The sequence below is a fragment of the Aspergillus thermomutatus genome (genome assembly GCF_002237265.1).
Source record: "Aspergillus thermomutatus strain HMR AF 39 chromosome Unknown NODE_315, whole genome shotgun sequence".
NCBI classification, from domain to species: domain Eukaryota; kingdom Fungi; phylum Ascomycota; class Eurotiomycetes; order Eurotiales; family Aspergillaceae; genus Aspergillus; species Aspergillus thermomutatus.
Window position 1 is genome coordinate 1 of NW_020798365.1, and position 17,200 is coordinate 17,200.

The 17,200-nt window shown below is 49.5% G+C and overlaps 7 protein-coding genes across 7 annotated transcripts; 3 read left to right on the forward strand and 4 right to left on the reverse strand.

Annotated features, from left to right (window-relative positions):
- Positions 1-335: 335 nt before the first annotated feature.
- Positions 336-2,032, forward strand: CDV56_100108 (URC4/urg3 family protein; the record flags this gene model as incomplete). The annotated part of the gene is made up of 4 exons (XM_026753727.1): positions 336-674; positions 745-1,234; positions 1,294-1,886; positions 1,949-2,032. The coding sequence occupies 4 exons, from the start codon at positions 336-338 to the stop codon at positions 2,030-2,032; spliced, it is 1,506 nt and encodes a 501-aa protein (XP_026610429.1).
- Positions 2,033-2,935: 903 nt separating this feature from the next.
- CDV56_100630 (Rag GTPase GTR1) lies at positions 2,936-4,020 on the forward strand (the record flags this gene model as incomplete). The annotated part of the gene is made up of 2 exons (XM_026754249.1): positions 2,936-3,129; positions 3,204-4,020. 2 exons carry the CDS (start codon positions 2,936-2,938, stop codon positions 4,018-4,020), a joined length of 1,011 nt encoding a protein of 336 aa, XP_026610430.1.
- Positions 4,021-4,509: 489 nt separating this feature from the next.
- Positions 4,510-6,282, reverse strand: APM1 (AP-1 complex subunit mu; the record flags this gene model as incomplete). The annotated part of the gene is made up of 6 exons (XM_026754504.1): positions 4,510-4,590; positions 4,648-5,019; positions 5,081-5,570; positions 5,643-5,872; positions 5,919-6,173; positions 6,244-6,282. The coding sequence occupies 6 exons, from the start codon at positions 6,280-6,282 to the stop codon at positions 4,510-4,512; spliced, it is 1,467 nt and encodes a 488-aa protein (XP_026610431.1).
- Positions 6,283-7,158: 876 nt separating this feature from the next.
- Positions 7,159-8,103, reverse strand: CDV56_101296 (mitochondrial 54S ribosomal protein mL57; the record flags this gene model as incomplete). The annotated part of the gene is made up of 3 exons (XM_026754915.1): positions 7,159-7,314; positions 7,408-7,640; positions 7,713-8,103. 3 exons carry the CDS (start codon positions 8,101-8,103, stop codon positions 7,159-7,161), a joined length of 780 nt encoding a protein of 259 aa, XP_026610432.1.
- A 3,468-nt stretch (positions 8,104-11,571) lies between these two features.
- Positions 11,572-12,374, reverse strand: CDV56_101929 (succinate dehydrogenase cytochrome b560 subunit; the record flags this gene model as incomplete). The annotated part of the gene is made up of 3 exons (XM_026755548.1): positions 11,572-12,010; positions 12,189-12,279; positions 12,335-12,374. 3 exons carry the CDS (start codon positions 12,372-12,374, stop codon positions 11,572-11,574), a joined length of 570 nt encoding a protein of 189 aa, XP_026610433.1.
- Positions 12,375-14,591: 2,217 nt separating this feature from the next.
- Positions 14,592-15,973, forward strand: CDV56_102331 (transaldolase family protein; the record flags this gene model as incomplete). The annotated part of the gene is made up of 7 exons (XM_026755950.1): positions 14,592-14,667; positions 14,741-14,784; positions 14,869-14,997; positions 15,055-15,163; positions 15,218-15,449; positions 15,517-15,862; positions 15,908-15,973. 7 exons carry the CDS (start codon positions 14,592-14,594, stop codon positions 15,971-15,973), a joined length of 1,002 nt encoding a protein of 333 aa, XP_026610434.1.
- A 491-nt stretch (positions 15,974-16,464) lies between these two features.
- On the reverse strand, positions 16,465-17,174 carry CDV56_102584 (DUF5321 domain-containing protein; the record flags this gene model as incomplete). The annotated part of the gene is made up of 2 exons (XM_026756203.1): positions 16,465-16,670; positions 16,736-17,174. The coding sequence occupies 2 exons, from the start codon at positions 17,172-17,174 to the stop codon at positions 16,465-16,467; spliced, it is 645 nt and encodes a 214-aa protein (XP_026610435.1).
- Between the last annotated feature and the right edge of the window lie 26 nt (positions 17,175-17,200).

A 17,200-nucleotide genomic window follows, 5' to 3' on the forward strand; every position in this document is an offset into this window, starting at 1 on the left:
TTTCTTTCCCAGGGGAAAAAACAACGAGGGGGGACAACTCGTCCACTACTCTCAGCCAAACCAGCGACAAGCTCTCAAAACAAACGCTTCCTCAGTCTCTCCTGTACCCGCCGCAGATCATCATCTTTTTGATGGGCACTGTCCCCTTTCCCCTTCAGTGAAAACTGGCCGATCTCTGTCCTGCGCCTTTTGCTTCCTCTGATTCAATTTCACCTAGATACTCTCCAACCTAATACCTTTTCATCAGTGTTTACTACCTCTCGCCTTGAGACGCTAGACGACGACTAGTTTCCTCATCGGCCATCGACAATCAACCCCGTTTACCTCCCTTCGCAATGGGTCTCTTCAAGCGCAAAGACTCAAAGAACTCCATTCAGAGCGATAAGGATGAGCAGGATTCTTTCGCTACTGTCAACAGTGCTCGCACCTCGAATGCGTCGTTGAGATCCCCCGGATACAAAGGAAGCGGACTGCCAGCTTCGATCCCAGAGCTTCCAATTTCCAGGCCCCCAGATCCGGCATTGGACCCTGCAGCTTACCTTCGAAGCATCCATGCTGTCCGTGAGCGGTCTCGAATCATTTTCGACAAGGCAAAGAAAAACAAATTGAATCATTTTGATGTCGATATGAGCAAATTCAAGGCAACAGCTTCATACATTGTGTCAATCATCAAAGTACGCGCCTTCTCTCCGTCCTCTAAACCTGAGGTGCTTGGATCATGGGCTAACATTGACCTTCTCTCAGAGAGACTATGCGCCTGATTATGCGTCCATCCCACCCCACGGTCGCTGGCAGCATTTTGACGTTGGCGGGAGGCCCCGAGTGAATCAATTGCTTCAATCTTGGCCCAGCACAATTGATGCGCAGGAACGGACACGGCGCCTGATTGACCTTTTCGTGATCTCCGTCCTTCTCGATGCTGGTGCAGGCACGAAGTGGTCGTACAAATCAAAAGAATCCGGCAAGATTTATTCTCGGAGCGAGGGGTTAGCGGTGGCCACCCTGGAGATGTTCAAGAGCGGCTTATTCAGTAGCGATCCCACAGAACCATGCCAGGTTGACGGTGCGGGCCTAAAGAAGGTTACGGTGGAGATATTGGCTAGGGGAATGCAGCATTCTGAACATAACCAACTGGCAGGTCTCGAAGGCCGTGCTGGACTGCTGATGAGGCTGTCCGAGGCCCTGAACAACCAGGAGTTCTTTGGCGTTGACGCTCGACCAGGGAACATGCTAGGTAAGATATCCCGCTGATCAGATACGTGAGGGAACTTTCTGGTAACATTGTGCATCCAGACTACTTGCTTTCGCATCCATCTACCCTTGCCTCATCTGTACCCATTGTTCCTATCACCACACTGTGGACGGTTCTCATGGATGGGTTCGCCTCAATTTGGCCGCCTTCAAGGACCCAAGTTGATGGTGTCTCTATCGGAGATGCTTGGGTCTGCTCAACCATGCCCAACTCTCCTCCGGCACAGCCTTGGGAAAGCATCGTACCTTTCCACAAGCTTACCCAGTGGCTGTGCTATTCAATCATGTTACCCATGGCAAAGTTAATGAACATCCACATTGCTGGCAGTGACCTCCTAACTGGACTTCCTGAATATCGAAATGGCGGCCTCCTCATTGACATGGGGTTGTTAGTTCTCAAAGATGCTGACCTTCAGCGCGGCATCGCAGCATACAAGCAGAACGCTCAGATCAAGGGTCAGCCAAATGTGGAGGTAGTCCCACTTTTCTCCACCGATGATGATGTGGTGGTTGAATGGCGCGCGGCTACGGTGGGATTCTTGGATGACCTTCTCATGGAGGTGAATAATCAACTGGGATTGAGAGGCGAGGAACAATTGACCCTTGCGCAGATGCTCGAAGCTGGATCATGGAAGGTACGCTATCTTGAATACGGGGACTCTACTCGCAATTGATTGTCTAACGAATTCTTGCACAGGGCGGCCGTGAAATAGCAGAGGTCTCCCGACCAAACACCAAAGAGCCTCCGATTATGATCCGCTCCGATGGCACCGTTTTCTGAGCACGAGCATACATTTTCGACCTTTCCCACCCCCGCCGGCTTCTCGTCTCCACAACTGATGACTTGCGGTAGCCTTGACGACTTCTTGATGACCTGACCAGATGTTATATGTCTTCTTATCTCCTTTGACCTTTTTGTGTGCGTACAGCTTCGGTGAAGCTACCTTACCTATATATATTTCTGCTTCTCATCTAGAGACATTTCCGTCCGTGTTATGACTATGTTCTGTGTATTTTTTCTTTTCATGGTGGACATGGGTAAAAGTACTGACGATGTTACGGCCTTTGCCTGGTTTTCCTACTCCATCTTCATATTGAAACGGAATTGAATGCCCAAAGAACCATTGCAACGAGCAGTTAGACGCTCAACTTTATTGAGATGTTCAATGGAGACAAGGACTTCATCAGACTGTCTTCGAATCCAGCAGGACTTTCTCCTCATACCTAGACGAGCGTTCTCCGAGGTGTTTGTGAAGGAGGAAATCTACATTTACGCTACTAGTAATTAAAACCGATTCAATGATTCAGTGGAGAAAGCGCATTTCCCCTCTAATCCAGAAAGCTAGGCTTGAAACCCCAAGGAAGACATACTGTATGCTGTTCCCCATACTGTATTGTTCACGTGACCACTCCGGATCATCGTTGACCCAAACGAGCGACGCTCATGCAATGACGGAGGCTGGTCATACCTCATTTCCATGACACAATAACCCCAAGACCCCCATTGCCTCGTTCATCCCGTACACAAAGTTCATTCACACATATGTATATGAAATACCTGCAGAACTTGAACTCCACACGATAGTGCCGCCGGTTCCCCGTCCTGAAGCAGCTCGATAGCCGCAAATTGCGGGGTATTGGTGTCAACCCAGCGCAGCGCAGCGGAACTGTCCAAGAATCAAGAATGGATCAACGTAAGAAGAAGAGAAAGGTGCTTTTGATGGGGAAGAGTGGCTCGGGGAAGTCGTCTATGCGTTCCATCATATTCAGCAATTATGTTGCGAAGGATGTACGGCGGCTTGGGGCTACGATTGATGTGGAGCACAGCCATGTCAAGTTCATGGGAAATTTGACGCTGAATCTCTGGGATTGTGGCGGGTGAGTTTGCTGTCTTTCTTAGTTCTTTCTAGAGGCTGGCCTGGTGGCTAATGTGCTTGTTAATGGGCCAACAGGCAGGATGCGTTTATGGAGACCTATCTCGCCTCTCAGCGAGGGAACATCTTCTCTGACGTCGCGGTCTTGATCTATGTGTTCGACATTGAGTCGCGGGAGGTCGAACGCGACCTCGACACATACAACGCCATCATCGGTGCCCTGAAAGAATACAGTCCCAATGCACACGTTTTCTGCCTAGTACACAAGATGGACCTCATCCAGGCCGAGCACCGCCAGCGCATCTACGAGGAACGCTCGGCGCTGATCCGAAACCGCTCGGAACAGTTCGCAATCGATACCTTTGGCAGCAGCATCTGGGACCAGTCGCTCTACAAGGCATGGGCAGGGATCGTTCACAAGCTCATCCCTAACCTGACCGTCATCGAACGGTTTCTCAACGCGTTCGCGAAGAGAGTCGATGCGGAGGAGGTCATCCTCTTTGAGCGCTCGACTTTCCTAACCGTGACCTCCGTCTCGTCCGAGATCGGCGACATGAATCCCATCTACGATCGGCACGAGCGTCTCTCAAATATCATGAAGGCTTTCAAGCACTGCGCTGCCCGTAATACGCACACGACACCAGCCACAGCCGGCTTTCTGGTCATGCACACCAAGACCCCGCAGTTCAACATCTTCCTTGGTCGCTTCACCGACAACACATATATCTTCATGGTTGTCCCGCCAGGCGAAGCAGCGTACAACTGCGCCGTCCTGAATACCATGTTGGCCCGGGAAGGCTTCTCCAAGGCCGCGGCGGCAGGCTACGGGGACGGGTTCCCGCTTCCAGCATCGGACTCTCCAGAGGCGAGAGTGACCAATGGTGTCACTGCTTGAGCTAGCACGCTCAGACCGCACAGCCAGTGTAGGTCTGTAGTTTCTGATACGGAAAATGGTGATCAACCCCATATCTGGCTAAACCTGGTATGCCCAAAAGTACTGGGATGACGGCGTTCCGGTCGAGAGTGATGCGTTTTCTTTTCTGTATGAGATACCCAAAGCATGGCATTTTTTTCGGAAGAACAATTACCAATGTTCCTCGAATTTAAAATACATATATCGTCAAACATTATTTGCAGATTGGTATACCTCTCCAGATGAGATCAGTCAAATGCTCGGCATACGATCACGCGAGCTCTTGCTTAGTTGGGCTTGGGCGTTATCAGACGCCTGCTGCTTTAGAAAGGTAAAACAAGATTGTAGTATGATCATTATCGAGGGTGCAGCAGCTGCACACTGGAGACAGGCTCTACCTGCCACCCGGCGACTTGGCGTGGGACAGAAAAGAAAGAAAAATGTCTATTCGAGCTAACACGACGCTTGAAATCATTGTACATCGGGCATACGGACAGCGATATCGCCAGACTGCGTAATGTATCGAACCCAAGGAAGGGAGGGGTATTGCAACTGCAACAAAATATCAGCGTTTGATTTCCAACGGGGTGCCAGATCAACTGGACATACCTTGGGCTCTGTGATCTTCAGGTACCGCACTTGAATACCACTAGTGGTGAAGTAGGGGATTTCGAACTTGACATTGATAGGCCGCTTGGCTTTGCCTTGCCCGGTGCCGCCCATGCTGCCACCGAATCCTCCGGTCATGCCTCCGCCGTGCTCGTCGTCGCCCTTGACGGACGGCAGGCCGAGTTCTGCGCGCATGAGGAACTCCTTTCCCCCACCGAATTGCTTGATCTTCCAGATGATCGCTGACTTTTCGGGCGCGTAGTGGACGGTTCCGATGTTGGTGCGGAACCGGGGGGAGTCTGCGTCTTCTGGCACGGGGACAAGAATTTCTACATTGTTTGCCGTGCTGCGACGCTTGAATTGTGCTTTGGCCTTTTCGATGGGAGTCAGTCCAATGCTACTATAGGCCTTCTTCTTTGGCGCAATCCCATACCTTCAACATATATTCCATTCGGGAGCCAGAATGCGATTCGACCAGACACTCTACCCAGATTAGAGGCTTGACCTGGGTGTTGAGACGGTAGCTCATAAGCTCGAACTCTCCATCCGGCGGAATAAAGCTGATAGTCCGGTCGTTCTCGAATCTGGAAAGTCGGACGCACTGGTGGAATTTGACATCCTCCATTTCGACCGCCTTGCCTCGTGTAGCGCGACCAGTGGTTTCGAACATAACCTTGTCGTTGAGGCCTAACCGAAGCTCCGGCATACCACTCAGGTAACACTTCATCTTGATAGCACCCAGGATCTCCGATCGCAAGACGTTCCCGGACGCCGATACCAGGAGATTGAGAGATTCAACGACATCGAGGAAGACTTCGTTCTTGCGATAGCGAATGCCCTCGCTTCGCCAGGAGACTGCATTTGTAACAGCGATAGGTGGTCGGGCTTGAATCTCAAGCTTGTGCGACTCTTGTGTAATATACCTGGGTGAGGGAAAGCATATAATCAGTCATTGGTCCTGCGCGAATCCACAACTGCTGGCCACAGCCACTCACTCTTGCAGGATCTTGCTCTCTGTTGTCTGCGGGTAGCCAAAGTCCATCATCTCGTCCAGCAGCTCGTAAATGATGACGAAGTTGTCGCGAATACTCTCTTCCTCCAGTACCTTGAAATATTCTGTAAAGACTTCCACGATCTTGTGGAGGAAGAGGAGGATCTCGGTGGCATTTGTATTTCTCTTGGTTAGGGCGAGGATGTAGAGATTGCTGTGACGGATGTAGAGGTACTAGAGCGAAGCCACAATGTTTCAGCACTTTTCACTTGATAATTACGAGGTCCGAAACTCCCTGTATGTCCTCGAGCCAAAGTCGCTGGTTCGAATAGGGGAGAAGGCGAGTTGCGGGGAGCGGGGGAAGCACCGAAGGCCAGGCAGTGCAGCTCGCAGGAGTCTCACATACATTGATTCCTTCATGGGAGAAACACGGAGGGACGGCGGAGCTTTCTTCTTCGGCTTCGCTAAGGAGGATGGGGAACTTCTCGACTGCGGACATGGGAATGTCTCCACGGTAGTTGCGGGCTAGAAGGGTCTACTCGAGCTGTCAGTTTGCGCGTTCCAGGCATGTCGAGGAATTGGGATGTTGAAGGCGCATTGCTTACTTTGCCCTTCAGGTCCAAGAAGAATATAGCGGAAGCCATTGTGCAGGTAGAGAGGGTGGTAGTTAGGGCGATAGTATGAATGCCGATTGTGTCAGGGAATCAGTGGGAGCGGGTTTCAACTGTAGAGGCCAGCAAGTCCAAAATCCCACATTCTGCTCTCAAGGGTCAAGATTCGGCAAGAGTAGGCTTTGAAGGAGCTGGAGCTATAACCGACCAGTCAAGCAGAACAACAAACGCGATGATCGCAGAATTCGAGGGAAAGCGAGGCCAGGAGATCGATGTAGGATAAAGATGATGCCCGTTTGGGTCGCAGTCCAGTCCGTAAACACCTTAATTTTCAGGAACCCAATCTCAGCCCCACGCCAAGTCCCGAAGAAGCTTAGCGGCCCTCCCGGGAAAGGATTTATATTTCGCTTCTTCGGATTTTTCTTTTTATCTCTTTTCCTTTTCTTCCTTTACGCTCCCAATAGACAGTGCAAGGCAGCACAAATTACTTGTTGTGATTTCTGTGGCCATTGTAACATTTTGTTCACAATGGTCTGCAGGCCTCCATGGTTGACTTGCGATACAGAGGTGCGAAGACTAGAATCGTAATGAGGGTTCCATAAGAGCTGGCCGTGTATTTTGCTTACTGTTGCTCGGGCGGTGTCAGAGGAACCGTACATTCCTTGCATTTTAATTGATTTTGATGGTTTCTTTGGGTCTTTCGTATAACGAAATATATTCGAGAACGAAGAGCTCTGGTGGTATTTGCAGTGATATAGCACAAGTCATAATAAAAGTACATATACGGTCGAAGAAAAGAGCCCCCAACACATACAAGGAACATCCGAGACGGAGACAGAAAGGAAAACAAAAGGAAACAACGCCCTGACAATGCTTCTGCGGCCATTTCCCAGTAATGAAACCCCGATTTTAAGCTGTCGTCTTTAGACCCAGAGGTGCTAATACCCGCTCTTGTGCCACCTTGTTGGCGACGTGTCCTCCTTTCTCGAGGGCAATGGCACCGATAATTGCATACATCGTATGGGCAAGCACAAGTTCGATTCCAGAGCTGGCGAGGTTGTTTGGCTGGGAAAGAAATAACCCATGTCAGCAGGTTCGCGGTCCATTTATCGAAAGTGAGGGGGAATGAGCAGAAACTGCAAGAGATCCCAATCTCACCTTTCGAGGACTCCACCTCAGGACCTTCTCTAACTCGTACTTCTGCGCGAGCTCTGCGAGTTTCGACTTGCTTGTAAGGAAGCTCTTCGTGCTGGGTGAGAGGTTGTTCAGGCCGTCCAGGGCCGGGTGGGCAAAGGGTTCTCGACCAAAGGAATCCGGAGTGGTAGAGCTGCTGGCATTTCCGGGGTTCTGCACTAAAGCCAGAGAGGCCTGTAATTGAACGATGCGTTTCCCTGTTGCAACCGCCGAATTAGTCTCCCGCGAGATACCGTCTCATCCCACGCATGGGAATCCAGTATGCGCACCTAGGAAAGCCAAGCGATCATTAAAGCCTCTCCGTCCCTGATCAAAGCTCTTATGTGTCACAGCCAGCCATTTTACCTCCTCCGAGAGCACTTTGTCGCCATCGGCGCCCAGCATGCGGATGTAGAATTGGTCGAGAGTTTTTGGGTCTGAATTGACGGGGAAATCACGTCTCTTGGAGTCGAATCGCAGACTGAAGGGAGCCTTTGCGCGTGGAGGAGTATACGACCACCGCGGCTTATCTGCAGTGTCGACCGGTGCTTGCTCGGTCGTTGTCAGCAGCCCGCGCCTGGGGATGACTGCAGCACGTCCAACGGTCGTGCTAGGACAAGCGAAGCGGCATGCGGAGCAAAGAGCGGTCCTGGCCGTTCGGGCAGATGTCAAAGATGCCATATTTATGTAAAATGAAGTCCGCGGGCTGTGGAAACTGTAAACCGTGGCAGTCCACCTATCCAGTTCTTTTTTTTTAGTGATAATCGAGCAAGAGTCGGAGTTCGAGATGGAAGAATTCGGAGATATGGCGCTAGTCCTGAAAAGGATAGCGCGGGTAGGTACAGTAAATAGTTATCGGGAACTTAAGTCAAACCAACTTCCCAGGTGCATTCGCATTGTTCGCTTTCAACTATTGTTATGGAGATATGAAATAATGCAGTTGGGCACAAGCTTGTCGATTTGTGCAGCATCCTCTGGGACAAGTGCAGCCGTAAATAAGAAGCTATGCTGGTTCAACAGCGAAGCGGCGGTCCACAAGACGTACCTCGTACTTCAGTCAAAGGGTACTGGCATCTCAGAAGAAGAGTCTATGGTTGCGCCCTCATACTCGCATCGCTGATCTTGACAATCCTGAAGCGCTGGAGATTACTCCTTTGATCGGTAAAGCAAACAGACTGCCGAAGAGATCCTTCACTACGACATTGAGTAGGTATTAAATATCAATCGGTATCTCCTGCTTCGACATGCTTGCGGATGTCTCAAACTTGGTTCAATCCCATCTTACACACTCAGTTGGTCTCTAACGAGGCAAAATTATTGTTCTCCCATGTAAGATGATTTGGATCATTTGTTGACATTTAGGCCTAGGCTCCAAGTATCTGACTTGTGAGAATATTCAGCTTGGACTGCTTCTACTGCTAGATCACAAAGCAGTCGAAGACCTTATAATGGGCGTGTCATCCCAATCAGTCAATAACACCTCATATGAGGTTCTTATGCAGCGAAGGATCAGGAATAGACGGCATCAATGTAGAGTGAAAGAGCGGTAAGCACTCAACGGACAAGGAGCACCTAGGTAAGCACTTCAAATAAACCGGCGCATCTGATCCAGGTCGCACTGCACCCACAAGTCAAGCAGGACCTTTGGAAGCAGACTCGCAGCCACCCGGGAATTAAACGCTTTTTCTAGAACATCATTTGCTTGGTCACACTGCAAAGCCAGAATAAGCTTAAAACATTCAGCTTGGTAAATGAGCTAGAGAATGTTGTGATCTCTGCTGAATAAACTTGCAGAAGGTAAGGTAATCCGCGGAATTCGCCAACTGGGCTAGGAGATATTCTGTGGATGGTCCTTCTCCCAACGGGTTGCTGAAGAGTAGAAAACCGGGAACCCCAGCCTTCCCACATCAACACTGTGCGACAAGACCTCATCTTGAGTCGGTGTCAATGGGCAGCGGGTGCTGGTCAAAGGTCATAGGGCAGTTCCTTCAGCCATCATCCAGCCAGCTACATTGTTAACAGAACAGTGTGCTAGCTCTAATTGTAAAATGGCTCCAGTGAAGACAATGATCCAACTCGTCTGTTGTTACTGACACAGATTGCGAGATCGTGAGTCCATATTTCCCGCCATTTTTGCTGGGCTTTTTCTGACGTGTGTGACCCCCAGGGAGGATTGAGCTTGTCCACGTGCTCAGATGTAGTGATCATGCTTTAATTCATGTGTTTTGAGTCGCGCAGTTGATTCATTTGTACTCCCAGAAACACCGCCACTTTCCCAAGCGAATTCATTGGAGAAATTCTCGTTCTCAGCTTGCTTCAAAACCAGACAGTGAAATATCGCGGCCAGTGCCTAAGAGTACTGTGACCATCAATGTGTTGAGGCTATGTCGACAGGAAGGGCTAGCAGGTGGAATGTTTGCCCTAGACGCTCGATCCCTAATAGGAATCCCGGCAAGGATAGATTGACTCTACGTTCCCTTGCGCAGTAGGAGTAGAACTCAGTACTCTTCAGCCAAGCAGGGTGACCGATCTCGAACCTACTCAAAGAACTGGGTAGGGAAACTTATCCACCGGGGTAAGGTGCTTCCAGAAGGAATTCTATCACCCCAGCTTGTCCAGTTCGACGTATCAGCATTGATCTGATTGATAACATTCGGCTCAAAATGCGTTGCTGCAACAAGCCGCGACGATCGATATCCCCAACTCCCGCCGGTGTCACTACCAAGTCGGGATCTGCACCCTGGGGTTGCCATGGTTCGGGGCAGCAAGAGTGCGCTTTGACATATGCAAAGGCGTTGAGCATCTTCTGGTAGCGTCGAAGCTCAGCAGTTGCTCGCCAGCGGATGCTACGAGGGACGAAGAAGATGGAATGTGGGCAAGCTGTCTAACAGAACTAGGCTTCCTCGGCCCCTTGCAGAGATGAATGAGGAAACTTCTAGATCCAAAGCTCAGACGAAGGCACGTATGTACATATTCGCTAGAGCATCCGAAGCGCCAGTCCAAGCGGCCTCTTCCCGTGGGCCGGATAACCAGCGAGATGGCGGTGTACAACCTAACCTGGTAAGGAGAACACCTTCGGAGCCGTCAATGGCCGCAGCAGTATGAAGTATTAAAAGCGAGAATAGCCCGGTCACCAATGATGAGCTTCAGCAATTCTCAAGTGGCCTAGAACCACACAAAGGAAGCCTTCACAAAGCATGAGCTTTGCGAAAGACCTTGCTGTTCACTCGGGTCCCAACAATAGCTTCCTGTTGCCTATTATCTTGAGATTCACACAATCAAGCGGAGATCCCTATTCGTCCTCAAAGATGGCCCTTCAGCAAAATTCTGGTAACACACTCCTTACGAATTCCAAGCCCTTCGTGAGACGGGACTTCCAGAATAATCATGAGAGCGCTGCGAACGACTCGATACACGGCTTTTCTGTTCAAGATCCACCATCACCGAGACCGTTCCCGCCCAATCCTCCTCCAAGCCCTGCTTGAATTCGTGAGTCGGCTTGGCTTTCGAACTTAGTCTGAGATGATATGCAACAATAGGTAAGCCAACCAGGCTTCAGAATTCCTTTGGTAGCTTTCCATACAAAGGAGATACCTGTGAGCTCGGACGGTAAAGGCTGACATGATATCAAGAATTTCTGAAGCAATTCATCATGATCCATGAGCGGAAACGGAAGGTTGTGCGAGGAGGCATTGAGAAGGATGCTTGATTTGACTTAGACTTGCATGATGGCGTTGAGAATCCATAGATTGTTTCTCATGAACCGCGTTGATTAGAGAGGGAAGATAGAGACTTGAAGTTATAATTCCATATCATCCTGAGCACCGTGGATACCATGACCTGTAATCAAATTAGTCAATTTGTCTAATGTGCGTCGTGTATATCACCAAGTTTCTAATGATCAGAGCCTCTTGATCCCATTGTAGGCAGGGCACAGTCCGGCCATCACGAAACAGGATCGCTTATCTCTGAAAGATCCTACACCGGGAGTTTCGTCGAGTCCCCTCATGGGGTGTAGAAGGCATGTAGCGGATAGTAGATCAAAAACATATTCCAGTTATCAGTAATCATTTGAACAGTATAAAGTATATTGTAAGGAAAAAAACAATTTTCAGAAAAACAATGACTCAAAGGTATGTAATACAAAAATCACAGCAAAGCAAGAGTGAGCGCGCTAACCACAGTCAGGCCCACCACGGCCCAGCCAGACTTGATAACCTGCTGGTTGGAAATTCCACGGCCAAGATCCCAGACCAAGTGACGCACACCGTTCAAGCAGTGGTAGACAAAAGGAAAGGCAGCAGTACCCTTGATGAGGACCTTAGCGGCAATGGGTAGGGCGCCAAAAGCGGCAGCGATAGAGGCCGATTCAAGGTGCCAACCGAACAGAGGGGCGGCGAGGTAGGCGGTTGCGAAAAGGTACAGGGAGCCAGAAAGAGCAATGCCGGTGATACGATGAGCGCTAGAGCCAATCCAGGTGATCTGGGGACGGTAGATGGAGAGGTGAGGGGAAACGGGGCGGTTCAAGCGCTGTTGGGCGAGGATCTTGGAGGCGTCGGCTTGGGTTGTGGTGGAGGTAGTAGCGTGTCTGGTCATACACATCAGCATTCATCCATTTCACTGCTATGATATTGCTTCTGTCGAAAGTGTATTCCCGATTGTCGCATGACGTAGCGGCCAACGTTGCCAATATGAACCGATGGAGGTATTGGTGCGGAACATCCCCAAAACCACAAGATGAACGACGACATCGTGGGCCAGCTCACCTCTTCTGTACATTCCTTCCCATAGCAACAGCGGCAGGAGAGGCAGAGTTCATCAAAGACCAGCGCATGGCGTAGGGCTGCTGGACGGCAACTGCAGGATGGTTAGTGAGCCTCGACTAACAAGCCAATCAATGGGCTGTACATACGCCGCCGCAGCGATTGCTGAGCAACCTTCTGAGAGATCATAGTGAAGCAAAGGTTCTCAATTTAAGGGTGTAAATGTCCGAATCCAGGCAAGACGCTGGTCGTCGTCGTCGTCGTCTAGAAGAACCTCTCGATCTTGAGAGTCGGACCTTCTCGTAGCGGTTCGGAATCACGGGATAGTCAACCTCGGGCAAGGCTCAAGTCACGGGATTCGGCCATACTGGGCCCAATCCAGCCAATCATTCCGACCGTATTACCACACGGAAGATTCTTCTTCCATTCCATCACCGCTCGCAGTTTCCGGGCTTCCCTTTTTTGTGTGCAAATTTCCCATCCTCTTCTCTTCCTTTTTCCTCTTCTACTGAAGGGTCTCAGCCCACGTCGTCTACCGTCTGGAATGATGTTGACGTGCCAAGCAGAATCTCACTGGTTTCGGCATTCTGTCGCGACCGCAGAGGTTATTCAAGAGATACCTGAGAAGGAGATGTTCGTCCCGTCGTTAATCGCCCATTCTTCTCTGTCCATGAGACTAAAGGGTTTCATATCAGGGTTACATAATACTGTCACGTAGCTTAGATTTGCCGAAAATCTCAGTAGGCCTGGAGTGACACTGTCGATGAACTTCCTCAGTCAATCCAGCAGATATACCTACATTTAGCAGCTGTATTCCTTCGCTATCGGAACCAACGATCAAAACAAGCATTCGGCTGAAGTACGGTAATGCAGTTACTACTAGCATTGACCTGATGTTCCATGATGAACTTACCCAAGGCATTATTGCCCCAGGTAGACTTCCCGTTTGCTTGGGCAGACATCCTCCCATGGTCGTTGGATCTCGTTTGGACGCTTCCGAATGTTGAGATGAAGCTCATAAAAGCTTTGCATTAGTATCAGCCAACCAGCTTCTAAATTTCTGTTCACTATTATGGAGTGATCAACCACAGCGCGTTCAGAACAGCACGTCAATTACAAGACATGAGCTGACCTTGGATACCAATTACAAAGCTTTTGGCTCGGGATCAATCTACCTGGCCCTCTTAGCAGAATCACCAGATTCAAGACGACAAGATGCAAGTTGCAGAGTCGCCCCTAGTCAAACGCAGGATTCGGTACATGTCATTGCGCCTATTCAATGCCAATTGGGAAATTTTCACAGCATGATTGGTTCACCTGACCTTCGATCTTTATGTGCTCATATTCCTCTGCTTCACGAGGTAGATGAGATGAGAGACCGCTATCCGACAGATGAGGCTAAAGAAACTTGTGGTCTTGAGCGTCTTCCGTGTCTTGTTCCAGCAGATGTCGCGAATGATGCTCTTTGATTGTTTGAGCGATCTTCTTGTCATTTGTGGCCGTTACCTTTATCTGCGCCTTCTGCAGTGCGAGTCTTGAACGGGTGGTTGGCCCTCACGGTTCAATTTTATCCACAATGTGACGCGGACGAGTACATGGCTCTATATGTCCAATCATGGGCCCGGTGCTGAACTCTTCGATGCCGTCTGTCGCTGTGGACACCGTCTCTTCTTAGGCTGTCTGTACAAATTCTATCCGAGGGCTGGCCCGGCCCTCATCGCGTCACCACCGTCACGGAGGGGAACCCAACTGGAAAAGAATGGGTGCAACTGGGATGATTCATCTAGTCATTCGCCGCCACTCTTGTGAGGTGTTGTCATTGAAGAAAAGAACTTCTATGGTCTGTGGGAGCCGCAGTGCTGAGGTTGGATGGACTCACTGGGGTATATGTAGATCTGGAAATGGAGACTATTTAGCTTCATCCATTTAACAGTAAACAGATACTCCCCGGAGTAAATGGTCTAGAGCCTATCTAGACTCACTTAACAGTCCAACAGTATGTCACTGCTCACTTTTTTTGAGTGGGCTGAGGGGTCTTAAGCAAGCTGCGTGACTTCTGCTGTGCAGCAACCGACGTTCGTAGGCCAGTCGGTTTAAAGCTTTGGCGACGCAACCCTTCGATAGGTACAACTTCGGACATTATTGAAGCGATGTTCTTCGGCCCGAAGTCATGCGCCTTTGAAAGACAGCTCAGTTGATCGGATAAGTTTCCTTTATGATGAGTTGTTGGGTGTTGTTTGTCGTGAGGGGAAGCTTCGTGGCACTCCTATTTCTATATCTATTCACTCCGCCAATGTAAAAACAACAGAACTTCCCCTCTTTTCGCTATCCCAAACCTGAAGGCATTGTGAACTTTCAACCTCCTACTTCAGCTAGCATCCTCCCTATTTCTGAGTGAACATCAAGATGGCTGCGATTCAAACTGGCTTAGATGTTCTCCGCAGGAGAACCATCGTCGACTGCGACACAATGGATGAACAAGGTACCTATACCAGACTGCCCCAGCGAGATGCTTGACTCAGTCTCTGAAGGGCTGTCTATTAACAAATAACCAGTTGCCAGAGACTTGGGTCCGTTCCAAGACTGTACTTCAAACCAGGTAGGTTGCACCTGTCATGGTCCAGTCTCACAAAGTCCCATATTGATCAGGAGTATGAGCTGATTTGGAAAACTTGTAACGAAGGCCATCGCGTACGGCGAACTGTCGAAGCCAGAACACATCGAATTGATCCGCAAATCCATCTCAGATGCCAAGGATCTTTTGCTCAGATTCACTGGAATCACGCTGGAGGAGCTGGCTGTTGAGATTGCGGTAGGCACAGTTTTGCTATAGTACTGAAGGTGCTAAGTAATTGACAATGATATACAGATGGTTAGATTAGCCTTGAAAATAGCTCCTCATATCCATGGACATGTTCATGTTCAGACGAACCCTTACTACTCTTACTCCACTGAAAGCACAATTGTGAACGCTTTGAGTATGTTAACGCTTTCTCTGATTGAGTTCCGCTAATGAAGCATTTCTGCCACAGGAATTGTCCAGCTCTTCCAACACCTGCAACCAGGTTTTGAGCAATCTCGCATCTGCATCAAAATTCCGAGTACATGGGACGGCATGATGGCTTGCCGAGCTCTTGAGATGGCCAGTGTGCGAACGCTAGCCACGACGCTCTTCACAATGTCCCAGGCCGTCTTGGCGGCGGAGGTTGGATGCACGTATATAGCCCCTTATGTCAATCAGTTAAAAGTCCACTTCGAGCCAGGGTGAGCTCGACATCTCCAGCGAATTGATTGACTTGTTCCGAGCAAGATAGCACTGACAGATCGCCAGATTCACGGATCCAAACAAGCTCTTGCCTCTCTGTGTTTCAATTCAGAAGCATTACAAGTCCATCAATGCAAAAACAAAGGTCCTGCCAGCTAGCTTGACATCCACAAACGAGATATATGCCCTGGCAGGAGTCGACCATATCACAATCGCGCCAGATCTCCTGAAACAGCTTTCGCAACCCAGCTCTGCACGTCAGATGGAGTCTCTTTTTGATTCTGATGTTCCATCAGCTATCTCTGTTTCAGAACAGTCATTTGTTAACGACGAATCCGCTTACAGGATTGCCTTCACACGGGACCTGCACGGAGCAAGCGAAGAGAAACTCACACAGGCAAGTTGGGATGAAGTATGACACAGCGTTGGGAAGACTGGACGACTGACAGAACTGCAGGCAATCAATATTTTCTGCGACATGCAAGATAAACTTGTGCAGCTCATGAAATCAAACATGGATTAGATACGAGAGTAATTTTAAGCTCCGCATGAGCCAGACGTCAACTGGGAGACGGAGTATAAGAAGGACGGCAGAAAATACATTCATAAGCGTAAGACAAATGTTTGTACAGGACAGATCAATAAAATGCAAGTCTGTGCAATTCTCTGGAGTCTTGACAAGAAAAAAAAAAAAAAAAAAAATATCTGGGTATCAAGGAAAAAGATAGGTGGAGAAGTAATTCAGACTGGGATCAACAAAAAGATGAGAGTCGTAAGTCCCATCGACTGACTTCTAAACTCTAAGTTCTGGTCAGAAAAAGATATAGGAACAAAGAAATGGCACGAACCCAGAATTTTCAGGTTGAATAGACTCGGCAAAGCTTCTGGTTGTTCCATGAGCGTCGCCGTGAAGCTTCTTCATGGGAACGAACTCGAGTCTTTGAACGGCCAGAACTCGTAATTGAAGGGAATGAGTTACTGTGTTGGCGCATAAGGCCCACACACTCAACATGGCTAGAAAAAGTTCAATTTGCGTCTTGCAGCACCATCCTTTGGTGGCTCCTCGTTTGACACCCCTTCAGCAGGGACAACGGGATCCTTAGATCGAGACTTCTCCGCCTGCTGCTTCTGCCCTTGCTCAGGCGTCGCTGGACGATTGGATTCCGAGCCTGAGTTCTTCCGATGCCAGAGAGAATCTTCCTCCTCGATCTCGCGAAGAACTGTGGGACGAGAGAAATGTCAGTCCTCGAAAAAAGCCATGTATGAAGCGACCAGGGATCGGCACCTTCTTCCCATTCTCTCTCCTTTGCCTCATCTCCGGTGCCGAGCAATTTCTCTACATCCACTTTCTCCCCCCTTTGTATTTTCTCAATCACCTCCCGGAGAAGTCGAATCTTTGCGTCGGTTGAACGGGTATATGCATTATATTCGTTCTTCAAAGATATCATTCGGATGGCTTGCGACCCAATCAAGATGAATATGACGATGTAGAAACTAGCGGGATTCCATTCTTTCGATTTAGCCGGGGAAGTTTCCGCTTTGGCGCGCCGATTCCGGATGAACTTGGGGATCATGGACTGCCATAGCGATGGTTGAGCGATCTTCGGCATATGCCCCGAAGTGGAATACTGGCAGTGTCGCGATGAGACTGGGAGGCGAAGACTCCTCAGCGTCCGGGGAACCGGTAGACCACGAGCCATATGGTATAGACGAGTTGTAGACATGTCGATGATGCAGAATGTGTTTCCGG